The 13,962-nt window shown below is 43.4% G+C and overlaps 1 protein-coding gene across 3 annotated transcripts in view; it reads left to right on the top strand.

Annotated features, from left to right (window-relative positions):
- SUOX (sulfite oxidase) overlaps positions 1-13,368 on the top strand; it is a 28,255-nt gene extending 14,887 nt beyond the window's left edge. For 2 of the 3 annotated variants that reach the window (XM_030196742.1, XM_030196743.1), the window contains exons 3-4: positions 3,525-3,726; positions 10,212-13,368. In XM_030196742.1, the coding sequence (XP_030052602.1) occupies positions 3,525-3,726; positions 10,212-11,705 (1,696 nt within the window). In that variant the 3' untranslated portion in view covers positions 11,706-13,368. Of the gene's footprint in view, positions 1-3,524; positions 3,727-4,256; positions 4,416-10,211 lie in introns of those variants that run through there. The other variant, XM_030196744.1, reaches the window with a different exon arrangement.
- The last annotated feature ends 594 nt before the right edge of the window (positions 13,369-13,962 follow it).

Here is a 13,962-nt window from a genome sequence, read left to right on the forward strand (position 1 = left end):
ACCTTTAACTGAGAAGTGTAGCTAGTGCAAAAGAGCCAGATACATCATGGATACCCTTAGTGGTTGCGGACTGACCATGATCCCTTTCATAAATTGTGCTTACAGTTTCAAGAGGGCTTTGTGGTTAAAAAAACAAAACTTCAGTGGAGGGGATGTTGGACGAAATAAATGTCTTATGATTATTCACCCTGAGTAAAAATGGATCCTTGCAGATTGGCTTTGAAAGGGAAATAAAGCACTTGAAAGAGAACTTTCCTTTGGATTTTCTTCTTGTGGAACAGTTCAGGCTCCCTAGTGCCTCCTGTTGAGGAGAAGATGCTATATGGCCACCTCCTGAACAAAGGAAGGAGGTGCCTGTTGGAGTTGCCATACTTCTCTGGATAGGGGGAAGTGTTGGGAGGCGCTCAAGATGTCATATCCTGTTGAAAGGGGTGAACAGGAGCAGTTCTCTGTTCACAAAACAGGCTCTCAAATAAGCTTCAGAAATAGTTTTTTGGATACCCTCTATCCTTGAAACATTGTGTCAATAATTCTGCTTGGTGTTTAAAGTCATCCATCTATGTACATATCTGACAAAGTCGTAAAAATGGACTTAGCAAACTCTTCTTCAACTTTTTGGGATGAAAACTTGAAAAATGCAAAAAAAACTGTTTTTCTCTACCGATTTACAATATAAGGTGGTTTGTATTTTATCATGCTGTTTATAAATTAAAACATCCAAAAATTCATGTGTTTTACTGTATTTCAATGTAATTTGAAGATGTGAATCCAGCTAGTTGATCCAAATCCTTTTCAGTACCTTGCCACAAAAAATAAATATCCAGGAATCATTTCCAAATGGTCACAGGTCTGAGCTCAATGGCTTGATAGAATTTCACGTTTTCAAAACGCACCACATATTTAGTTATTTGTTACATTTGTATCCCATATTTTCCCACCTATTTGTAGGCTCAATGTGACTTACATAGTACCAGGGAGGCTAAGGTAGCTCCCATGGCTACCCATTGTGTTTGTTGGAAAAATCCCTTCTACCAAAAATAATTTCTTTTAAAAATTGAGTAGAGATTCGAGGTGCTCCCTGGCAAGCATGTAGCGTCTCCATAATAACTTCCATAGTGCCTTCCTGTGTAATTTTGGCATATAAGAAAGTGGCTAATATAATATTTTTCAAAAGAACCCCCATCTCTTCCAAGAGTCTCAAGAAATGAGCTGTATCTTTCAAATATGAAGATACTTTGACCACTTCTTCTCGTAAAAATGTATTCACAAATTGAGATAAGGGTTCTAAAATTGAGTTCCTAGTTGACACAATTTGACAACCTGGTGGTGATTTTCAAATATTTGTGAATCTTGGGGACAAAATATATTTTAGGTGTTTTTGGATACTGTTCCATCAAAAAGTGAGCTGCTTTTACTGTTAACGTCCAATGCCCGACAGATGTCGGTAGCTCAAAACAAGCAGAGACCCAGACTTCGGCACTGGAGTATTTTTCAGAGTCTGACTCTCAGCAGCCCTGGGATTTTGATTGTGAGCCATTCTCTTGAAGAGGGTTCAACTAATTTATTAAAAGACCACATGAGAGAATGAAATCCTCTCTTGAGGGACTATCAATCATTGATTTTGAGCAGGAAATGGTTGAGGATATTTTCATTTAAAGTTGCATACAACGGAGAAAGCTAGGATAGAAGCACTGGGCATCCTCTAATTCCTCAATCTCCTCCTTCCCCAAGAAACTGTGACAGAACCCATTCACAGAATTTCCAGGTTGATGCTATGTACAGAATCCAGAAGGCTGAATTTCTTAAAAAAAAAAGTTTTCTCTCTTTTTCTCTTTTTCTCTCTTTCTCTTTCATCCCCCCCCCCCCCCCTTCCAAGCCACGGTCCTATTCATAGTAGAGAGCAAAGGAGGTCCTATTGCTATCAAAGCCATAGGTATCCTCCTGTCTTTCCTGCTCTTCCCAAATTACAGGATTCTCACTCTTGTCCTAGGCAGCAGAGGGGCCCAGAAGACCCAACCAGTTCCATAGCCAAAATCTGGAGCAGGATTTTGACTGCCTCCACAAGAACACTGCTAGTATCCCAGTATCTGTGCTGTGCAATGTTCTGGTGGGAGGGAGGATAAGGTTTTTTCACAAACCACTGTATGCTTATAACCTCTGATCAGTGGGTTTTAAAAATCATCTTGCTAGGGTATTCGAAACACCACCAAACTGACCAATCAGGAAATACTTACCAAGGAGCTCACTTCTCTCTTAGACCCCAGTGTGGTTGAACACGTTCCACTAGGGCAAACAGGCAGGTATTTTTCTTAGCTTATCAAGGGGATAGAACGAGTGTGGTGAGGAAAGGCTAAAGAGGTTAGGGCTCTTCAGCTTGAAGAATTGATGGCTGAGGGGTGGGAGATGTTAGAGGTTTACAAAATCCTGAATGGAATGGATAACGCCAATTGTTTTTCAAAAAGCACAAAGACTAGGAGACATGCCAGGAAGCTACATAGTAATACTTCTAAAATATGCATAGTTAATTTGTGGAAGTTGTCAGAGGATATAGTAAAAGCAATTAGCACAGCTGGGTTCTTAAAATGGACAAATTCTGTCATTACTTGGTGTTGGGGTGTGGCCCTGTGTACTCTTGCTTTGTCATAGTTGTTATCAATTCACCCTCTCCCTCTGGGTGTCTGCTAAATTATCATCACTTTCTTTTTGCTTCCAGCTTTATGTAAATGGGCACATAACTTTCACAATCATTTACAGGTCTACATGCAAATTTTAATTACCTCCTTTTTTCAGCATCTCTTGTCATCTTCCTTTTCCTTCTCCTCCTTCCACTCTCCCAGCTTATCTTCCTTTAAATCCTCTCCTTTTTACAGCTCTCTTCTTTCTGCCTTTCACCTTTCCCCTTTCCCTTCCTAGCTATGCTCTCTCTTTCAGCAGGGCTCATGGCTGCAGAGGGTTGGAGGAGTGTCTGTCTGAATTGTGTACACAGCTCCTGTATCTTTATGTATGTAAAACGCAAGTTAAGGTTCTGGTGATAACCATTATGGACTTGCTATTTAATTTTTTAATCAGGGTGAAAAGCTCTCTTAATTGATAATGAAGCGACCAACATGTTTGCCTGTTCCACCGTACTCATGATTTTGTAATCCTATATCACCCCTCAATCAGCTCTTCAACTGAAGAGACCTAATCTGTTTAGCATTATTCCTAAAGTAATAAGAATAGACCTTCAAATGTTCTGTTGCACTGCGCCCCCTTCAGAGACATGTACTGTGCTCTTAAACATCCAGCTATGTGAAGCTTATGAGATGTCCATGTAACCAGTGTCTGCCAGCAAAAGAGAGATTTTTCTTATGGGATATCTGGTCATGTGGTAAGGGCAAGGCTGATGCAGAAAAGTGGATTGCTGTTCTATCTGTCGGTTTAATATTAATAAGCAAAGATTTTTTTAAACATAATGTCTCAATATTTGTGAACTGATTAAATCTTGCACAGGTTTGAAGTTCACGAGATATTTTGTTTTCCAGACTAGCAGCTCGCATGCCTGGCAGCTGCCCTCAAGCTTGTGTGGCCTGGGCCAGTTCCTGCTTGTACAGCAAAGACACCAGCAGCAGCGGAAGTGGTGCCAACAGCCGCAACAGCACTAGCTGTCAAAGATGGGCATACACCACAACAGGTGCCCTTCTGGGGCTGGGCTCAATCCTACTGTATCGAAGCCGTGAGCAGAAGGTACGTGGCCTGGGAGGGCTGCCTTGGAAGCCATGTGAAGATGGGGCTCCGGAGCAGTTTTACCCACGCTGAATAAAGACTTCTGTTGGTGCTAGTAACAGCCTCATTGAACGTAGAATGTGAGATTTGTTAGTCTGTCTCCTCTCTTTTTGTGAGTTTCATTCTTTTATAGCAAACAGAAGATTTCCTACCAAGGCTGGCCCACAGGTATTGGATGCAGCCAATATCTGTGGACTCTCTCCCCCCCCATCCCACCATAGTCCAGTCCCCCCCCCCCCAGGCCTCGTGCATCTGCTTCCCTTCTCCATATCCCCTGTGTTCAGCATATCTTACCCCCCCCCCCCCCCCCCCACTTGTACAACATTACCCCTCCTTCCTTTCTCTCTGCCACTGCTGCTGTTCTTCTAGTTTTACCATTTTCTTTTCCACTATTAGATATACGCAGTAATGCACTTCTCTGAGGACAAGCAGATCACAATAATTGCACGTACGGGTGATGTTATCTGACAGAGCCAGATATGTTGCCCAGCTTCTAATTCCAGAAGTTTTTTGAAGCCACACCACGCAAGTATGCACTTTCACACCTGCAAATGCTGCACGGGATCAAGGCAGTCTACATTTTTCCAGGGAACAGATCTGATGTATGTCGGCGTGCACCTAGGTTCAACCTTCTCTCCCTTGTCGTTTTTGTAAGTGCTGCATTGGACCTTTCTCCTTTTCCCTTTAGTTTTCCTAGTTTTTTGGCATTTTCAAGTTTTCTTGTTTTTAAGTGGCCCATTCAGCCCTCTTAGGCCTGGTCATCCCAACTGAGAATTATTTCCCTGTTTTTTTTGTTTGAATCTGTTTCTTAAACTTGAAAGTCAAAGAGATACAAGGTATAGCATACAAACCGTACAACAACTAGGAATACATATCAACTTTCAAAGTACATTTTCAGAAAGAAAGAAGAAAAAAGTGTAAAGTTGCATCTTGAGCCTCCAGTAACACCACATTAGTCAAATCCAAGACTTGTGATAGCACAGCAAGACTTGTAATAGCACAGGGGGGTATGTTTTACATTAAACACCCCCCTCCCCTCCCCCGGATTTTATATAACACAACTTATGTTGTGTGTGCAAATCCAGTCATATTCTGGATTTGCACACTCAATTAACAAGCCAATCAGTGCTGATAATTGCCACTTAATTATTGACAGTAATTTGTATTAGAATTTACACACAGCCGTCTAAGCGTATTCTATACCTTGATGCACGTAAAAGAAATTCTAAGTTGCCTAGGTTAAAAGGGGGCATGGAATGGGCAGGTTGTGGATGTTTCTAAAATCTGTGTGCATGGTTATAGCATAAACCCAGTCCGCACATAATTTGTGTCTGCATTTACATCAAGTTTTACTTTGTGTAACTGCCCACACCTAAATTTAGTCACGTGGATGGGCACTTGGCGTATTCTATAAACCGCTTGTAAATTTAGGCTTACTGTATAAAGTACGCCATGTGGTGTGTGTGGTTTTTTTTTGTTTTTTTTTTAGGTGTGATATATAGAATCTAGTCCTAAGTATCTACCAGGAAGTGAAAGCTATTACCACAAAACTTTTATGAACAACATAAGGAGTCATGTTCTTATATTCTCCATTCAATTAGGCCACTGGATCAAAGGGGGGGGGGGGGGAAACTCTTCTAATATTTTAGAGTGATGGCAACTTGGGAGGCCTCCCTACTCGACCAAATTAAGAGGCCAAAGAGTTAAGAATAACACTGTATGCTTTGAGCCAGTGAATGGATATACACTTTCCAAACAGACAAAACTTTTTCTCTTTAATTGTAAGTTTAGCTTGCTTTTTTTTCCAACAACATAAGCACATGACAACGGTTGTGCCATGCCCAGAAGGTGGGTATTTATCCACTGGTCCACACTCCCAAGTATGAGGGTTTTTTTTTTTACCCAGTGTTCCTGCCTTCCGAAGCAAAAGGTGGTGTCCATGGTTCAGGAGTTTAAATTTCTCATTTATCTAAAAGCAACTCTGCTGGCGATAAGGAGATAAATTGGCCCAACAATTTTTCCATGTAACACATTATGGCTTGCTAAAAACTTTTATCTTTGGGCAGGTCTTAAAGGTGTATTTATATTTAAAACATTATAGGAGTCTCTGTCCTTCCTGATTTGTAAACTTGTTCTTGAGTGAAATAGGTCCTATGATGATGAACCCAAAATTGGCATTCTTTTAAATTTCTGGAATTCTTTTTTGATTAATTGTCCCAAATCTATAGCCTCTGAAGGGAGTCCTAAATCCACACACCACTGTGCCCTCATTACCTCACGGTTCCTAGGTTTTGATAACTTTTGTAATTCACAATGGAGTGCAGACAGAGGTCATCCTCTGGAAATTTTATTTAAAAAATTCATTCAGGTGGTCACCCATATGAAACCTCAAACTCCACAAGTCTAGGGACCTGATAAAATGATGCAATTGTTGGTATGCAAGAAAATCTCCTGGTCCTGTATTACAATGATTATGAAATTTGATCCATGGATGTATGGAACCATTATCAAATAAACATGTTGTAACAACATTATCCCATGCCATGCCCAACGAGCGAAAATATTCTCCCTCCCCGTTGAAATCGTCTTTCTCCATTTTTTTTTTAATTGAGTCATTTGATTTTGTTTTGGCTGTGTTCCTGGACATATGCCAGAAAACTTTGTGGTTTTAAAAAATGTTTCAAGTCTAGCAAGGCCATGCCCCTTACTGACCCTCGTAATTGGTGCTTGCTGCACCTGGGACCTGACCTTGATGCTCTTCTTTATAAAACAACTTCCTGGATGACAAAAAGGACCATCAAGAATTGTGAACAGCGCAAAAGTATTTTAATGCTAAGAAGTCTAGTCAATTGACTTTGACATCAGAGAGGTATTGGTCCCTATGGCATCAGGAGCTGCACCAGGAAGGTGTCTGCTTGCTTCGGCATCGAGGTAGCATCCATTGGGACCAAGCATCTTCGGATATGACACTAAGGACCAGTAAGGATTCAACATCACCCTCGTTGATGCTTAGGGACTCTGATATCGGGTGGAGGCCAAGAACCACCGGCATTGATCCTCTTTGAGGCATGGCACAAGGAGCTCCAAGGCATCAATGTTCTCAGTACCTGAAAAGTGTCAGAGCCATGAGGGCTGCTCCCCCCTCCATGGGTTTGCTACCGATGCCTTAATCTCCTACATGCCAGGACCAGGCCTCTGATTTGGCCTCGATACCTTCTGTGGGCCTGACCACATCGGCACTCATCCAGTCTTCCTCAATACCTGCCATGGATGAATGGTTGCAAGAACAGCTGAAATGTATCCTAGTTTGACACAACACTGAGGCTTCAAGGATGTTGGTGTTGACCCTGCTGCCACACCAGCCCATACTGGAGACCCATGCCCTACCTGTTGGCTATGCCTCAATGCCAGTGCCCAGAAGGGCATTGGAATTGGCCCCAGCCAAGACAGTTCTCTTCAGCCCTTCAGGGGAGGAAGCTCCCTCAGGGCTCAGGAGAGAGTCCATTCCTCAGCACTTCACCCAGAGTCTGGACGTGAGTCCAGCAAACTTAGGCGAGCTCTGACTCTCCGAGGAGGAGTCTGCTATGGACCACTCGGAGTTAAACAGAGGTCTTCTTGGATGAGGGGTCCCTGTATGTCCTGTCGGATTCCGGCCCCTTTCCTTCTCTTGAGAGGAGAAAGCCTCCCCAGAGAAGCTCTCCCTTACCAGTTTTGTCTGTTTAAGTTGGAAGTTGAGGATGAGCTCAGAGCAGAAATGTTAGACATCTTTGACATCCCTCCTAAGGAAACTGACAGTGCCCGTTCACAACATTAAGACCGTGCAGATAAAATAGTGAGAGCCCCCTCCCCCTTTCTCTGTACAGCCTATTCATAAGAACACCAACTCTATGTATAGAGTCCAGAAGGCTCCCAGATTAGAGAAGCTCCAGCTTCTGCAACATTCTATAGTTGTCAAATCCAAAATTTCCAAAACTCACTCCTTAGTTCCCTCGGGAAGGGATATGAAGACTCTGGACTCTTTGGGGAGAAAGGTGTTCAAGAATGCTATGCTAGCTTCCTGCGTACATTCTTACTATTTCATTATAAACATGCAGTTGACGTCCTTGGTGAACAGTGTGGTGAAGTTTGCAGATACTGTGCCATCTGGTCAAGCTGCACAGCTCCACTAGCTATTAGCCAAGCAGTGGAAGTGTCAAAGTAGATTAAATTGGCATGGACAGCCTATGGTGCTTTTGATGTAGCATCCAGAGCCTTCACCATGGGAATTAGGCTACATGCCTCAGACCTTGAATCAGTGATTCAGAAGAAGCTGGCAGATGAGGAAGTCGCCAACCTCCTCAAGAAGAGACCTGATATCAAGTCACTCTTGACCACAACTGCTGTGACCTACTCTTCTAGGAGGTATTCAGGCATTGGACAAGAGACCCTACTACTCTTGAGGCAGAGGGGACCCTCCTCCCTCCCACCTTTCTCAGTGGGCCCAGAGCTCACACTCCTGTCTAAGGCAGCAGGGCTCAGAAGTCCCAACCAGCTCCCCAATAAAACAGGACAAGCTTTTGACAGCCTTTAGTTCACTTCATGAGAAGTTGCTTTTGCTTAAGCACCCAGTCAAACCTCCCACAGTGTCATGTGGTCTCAACATTGTACCTGCCAGCTGAAGAAAGTTCCTTTTCAGCCACTTGATACTTGCCATCTGAAGTACCTGACCTAGAAGGTCCTATTTTTGGTAGCAGTCACTTCACAGGGTCAGCAAGCTCCAGGCTGTAGTATAGAGGTTTTCAAACTTGGTCCTCGGGCACACCCAATTGGGATTTTCAAGATATACTCATTGAATTCAATGGAGATATCCTGAAAATCCCAACTGGCTGTATGTACCCTGAGGACTGGGTTGAAAACCCCTGCTCTTGTTGCTGATCCACCTTACACTAAATTTCATCATAGGATGCATACAGAGAACTACTCTTAAGTTCCTTCTTAAGGTAGTGTTGGAATTCCACCTTAACCAGTCAGTTGTTCTGTCAACATTCTTTCCCAAATCTCATGCATATCCTGATGAAAGCACACTGCACACCTTGGGCTGCAAGAAAGTCTTGGCCTTCTAACCATGACTCTCTTACTCAACACCCTCACTTATCACCCCTACCACTGCAATTTCCCCACCCTAGCTGTCTGTTCGTCTGTCCAATTTAGATTGTAAGCTCTGTTGAGCAGGGACTGTCTTTTCATGTTGATTTGTACAGCGCTGCGTAAGTCTAGTAGCGCTATAGAAATGTTTAATAGTAGTAGTAGTAGTAAAGCCCATAATACAGTCCAATCACCTTTTGTTTCTTTTGACCCAAACAGGATGGAAGCAGCTGTTGGGGGATACACTTTATCCAATTGGTTAGCGGATTGCATTTCCTTCACTTACGCCCAAGTTGGACTGACTCTGTAGGGCCGTGTTGCAGCTCATGTCAGTAGTCCACCTGAGGTAGCCTCTATTGAGGAGATCTGTAGAGCTGCAATGTGGTCTTCAGGCAACATATTCACATCTCACTGCTGTCTTGAGCAAGATTCCTGATGTGATAGCCAGTTTGGTCAGTCAATCCTGCAAAATCTATTCTGTGTCTAGAATCCAACTCCACACATATCCTCCCTCCCCACTCCCCCAAAACCACGCCCATTTTTGGTTCTAGGATGCACCGAACAAAGGAGAGGTTTCATGTTCTGATTCTTGCTGTTGCCTTTTTACATTTTTCCCCTCTTTTTTTTTTTTTTGTTCAGCCTGATAGCTGGGGATTCCCATATGTGGAATTCATCTCATATGCAAGCAGTACAATTCTGCTTGCCCTCTGAGAAAGCAGTGTTACACAGCTGTAGCAGATATTCTCAAAGGATAGCAGGATGCATTTCACATACCTGTCCTCCTCCCCTAGGAGTTGCGTTCTATTAGCTACTGTATTGAACTGCCTTAGTACTACGTGTCGCTTGTAGTATTGTGCGGCTTCCAAAAGCTTCTGGGATTAGAAACTGGGGAGTGCGTCCATGCTGGGCTATGTTGGGATGATATTACCCATATGTGGACATATGTCATTTTGTCCTTGGGAAAACATCTGCTACAGGTGAGTAACTTTGCTTTATGTACATAAGAGATGGTCTCGGCTTTACAGAGCTTACAATCTAATCAAGACGTAGACAGGACAAGAGGTTTCCAGAAATCCAGTACACATGATTAAAATCAGTAAGGTTAGGACCAGGGAAGTACATGTTTCAGATTTAAAAGCAGTTTTAAAAGGAGGGATTTTAGGCAGTGCTTGAGATGTTCTTTCTCTGGCTGTTTTCATGGTCTCCCCTTGCCTGAGCCCATAAATTGGTACCTGCTGTTGACTTTCCTTGCCCTTTTGACCTCCAATCTCTATCTGCATCTTGCTAATCATTTTCTCTCTTGTTTCATTCTTCTATTGCAGCTAGCAGAAGACAATCAGGAGTCTGCTTCTGGATCTCACATGGTTCCTCCATCATCAAGTGACCTAAAATCATCTGTGCCCCGCAGTTACCCTGTCTACACACTAAAGGAGGTACAGCACCACAGGACTTTAGCAGATGGCATCTGGGTCACTTTAGGGAAGGATGTATTCGACATCACAGAGTTTGTAGACCTACATCCTGGGGGAAATCGAATCTTATTAGCAGCAGGAGGCTCACTGGAGCCATTCTGGGCCATGTATGGTGTCCACAACCAAAAGCATGTGATAGAAATTCTAAGTGCCTACAAAATTGGGGAGCTGAGTCCTGAGGAACAAGCAGCGGGGCCTGCAGATCTTTCAGACCCCTATGCCCAGGATCCTCCACGCCATCCTGCCCTGAAGGTAAACAGCATGAAGCCCTTCAATGCAGAACCCCCAGCAGAAATGCTAACAGAAGCCTACATCACTCCCAATGCCTTCTTCTTTAAGCGTAACCACCTTCCGGTGCCTCGTCTAGATCCTGCTTCCTATCGACTAGAAGTGGGGGGCCGAATGGGGAGCCCATCGCTTTTTCTATCCTTAGAGGAACTAAAAACACATTTCCCACGACATGAGGTGATGGCAACACTACAGTGTGCTGGAAATCGTCGCTCTGAAATGAATGCTGTTAAACCTGTCAAAGGCCTGGACTGGGGCATTGCGGCTATTGGCAATGCTAAGTGGGCTGGGGCACAACTGCGTGATGTCCTGGTAGCTGCTGGCTATAAGGAGGGAGAAGCAGGGGCTTTGCATGTGCAGTTTGAAGGACTGGACCGAGATCTGGCAGGAACTGGCTATGGGGCTTCTATTCCTTATCATATAGCCATGAGCTCAGACCATGATGTACTGCTTGTATATGAGATGAATGGAGAGGAACTGCCCTTGGATCATGGTTTTCCGCTTCGTGTGATTGTACCTGGTGTGGTGGGGGCAAGGAATGTGAAGTGGCTTGGTCGCATTCTGGTGAGCACAGAAGAGAGTCAAAGCCACTGGCAGCAGAATGATTATAAAGGCTTTTCACCCTCTGTGGACTGGGACACTGTGGACTTTTCAGTCTCACCTGCCATTCAGGAACTTCCAGTACAATCTGCCATCACTGATCCCCAGCCTGGTACTCTAGTGGCAGGGGAAGACGGCAAGATCACAGTGAAGGGCTATGCCTGGAGTGGTGGTGGCCGGGAGGTGGTGCGTGTGGATGTCTCGCTGGATGGTGGCAGCACGTGGCATGTAGCTAATTTGACAGGAGAGAAGCAGACACCTGGTCGGGCCTGGGCTTGGAAACTCTGGACACTAACAACCCCCTTACCTGCAGAAAGGACAGAACTGGAGATCCTTTGTAAAGCTGTGGACAGCAGCTACAATGTCCAGCCTGACACAGTGGCACCAATTTGGAACTTGCGTGGTGTGCTAAGTAATGCGTGGCACCGTGTTTGCGTTAGTGTGATGAAAGACTAGAGGCCTGAGCAAAAACTAACCAGATCAAAGAATTCAGACTGTTCCCTTAATGACTGTCCTATATCTGCCCTCCTGCCCAGGCTGATAAGGACTGTGTCACAGATGAGAGGACTGTGACCACAGCAGTGCAGTGGCTTCTGTTTGGGATTGGTGAAGGGCTTTCTTGGAGTGCATCTTAATCCTGTTGCCGGGTTGAAGCAGGGAGAGCAACCTTTCTCCCTCTTTCAATTCCCTTCCTCAACTGAACTCAAAGTTTAGTAAGAGGTGGCAGATGAACAGTGAAGCCATAGAATTTTCCTTGGCATCACATGTGTTGGCTGTCTAGGCTGATAGTCATGGATTCCATGCACAGAGAGTTGTTCTCAGGTGGCAGAAACAAGGGAGACCCTTTTTTGTAAATCTTTGTTTACCTATTTTTTTGGAAATACAATAAAATGTTGGTATTTATCAAAGGTACACAGAAATGATAAGTAGTAATAGTAGTACACAAACAAACCAATAACAGTATGCAACAATAAACCATCAAAGGTGAGGTCAGAAACAATAACCCCCCCCCCTAACCCAGCCCTATTCCGTGAAAACAGCCCATTGTACCCCCCTCCCGAAACCCTCCTTTCTCCTTCACCCCTGAAAGTTAAATACCAAATGCGCAATATCAAGAGCCCTCAGGAGTCAAATACATTAATGTGTAAACTAATATGTCTGCTATTTTGATAAGAAAGAGTCAGAAGGGACTTGGGTTCTTATAGTCTCCTCTACAATATGGGCACATTGATAATTAGAACAGCAAACTGCCCCACTCCCTCTTCCCTAGCCTTCACACCCCACCTCCACTTGTCCCCCAACCCTCCCTGAGGGAGCCCCTTTGAAATGAATTTCACTCTTAATTAGGAACCAACTAGTAGAGCCTTGAGATGCTATGATGGAACCAGTATCTACTAGTAAAAAGATTTTGCTTTTGGTGTTGCTGATCATCTGGGGTGGATGGAGCTTGACCCTCTTCTCTACCTTCTAACGATATCCTTGACCATTACTGCCTTAATCATAGGACTTAAGTTCCTTCTGGTAATAATTTCACCTTTAGCAGGGCTGATGCAGAAAAGTGGATTGTAATTTGCTGCGTTTTTATATATGATTTTCTGGTTGAATATTCCTTTGGAAAGCTAGAGTAGAAGCCAATGGAAGTGGGGGAAGGGAACCCCTGAGTAAAATACAGTGGTGAGCAGGACAGTAGTTGGAGAAAGAACAGGAGATGGCATGACATCACAAGGCTGAAGCCATCTCTCTCCCCCACCCCAGCTGCCATATTGGTACTCCCAAAACAAAGCAAACAAACTATCAGCAGCTGCATCTGTGTTGTCTTCATCGATATTTTATCTCGGTTATATTTAGAAACATGCCAGCTTGTGCAGCATATGGATGTACACAGAGGAGCTATCACAAAGGAATAACCTTTCATCAGTTAGAGTAGTAATTCTAAAGCATAATCATTGCATCATTTGGAGGGACTAGTTATAGGGAACACCCTAGTAGGCATTGTATTGGTGCGGAGATTATTTTTTCATCTAGTAAAGGGCCTCCAAAACAGACGCCGTGTTCTGAGGATCAGATGCTCAACATTCAGAGTTTTTATTTTTAATTACACAGGTTTTTTAAAACCTTAATTAGGTTGAAAGCTGGGAGCATTTAAAATCAATTTTCCTGTGCCTAGATCAAAAGAAAACGATGATATGTGGGAACTTGCTCCTTTTGTTTTGTGGAATGCAGTGGTATATTATAAAAATGACCTTGACATTTTTTATTACTACTATTTAAAAGAGAGGTGTTGAATGAGGAAAGAGCTACCTTCATGTAGAAGTTCTGTCCAGAGTCAGTTTAAATGTGCCAACATTTACTAGTTCTGTTATATATATTTATGTATTTCTTCTTAGTCTGTTTTGGATGTAAATGGCATGTTTGTTTTGGGTTGTTTTTTTTTAATCTTTGTCTCCCAGCTGTGTGTGTTGTATATAGATGAGACCTGTTACATTTATTTGCATGTTTAATTGTCTTTTTGATGTAACATCATGAAATTTGAAATGTTGAGTTTCCAAGGCTCCATTGCAAGCAGCAAACATAGCTGATAGGAAGTCCATTTTACAAACTGTACGGTCTTATAGAACATCTCTGAAGGAGTCCAGACACTGCAAGTTTGTTACACTTAGTTTGTAAAACCAGCTTTCAGGGGTTTGTAGATTGCATTGACAGTTTGCTGATG

This window comes from Microcaecilia unicolor, chromosome 3 (genome assembly GCF_901765095.1).
Source record: "Microcaecilia unicolor chromosome 3, aMicUni1.1, whole genome shotgun sequence".
NCBI lineage: Eukaryota > Metazoa > Chordata > Amphibia > Gymnophiona > Siphonopidae > Microcaecilia > Microcaecilia unicolor.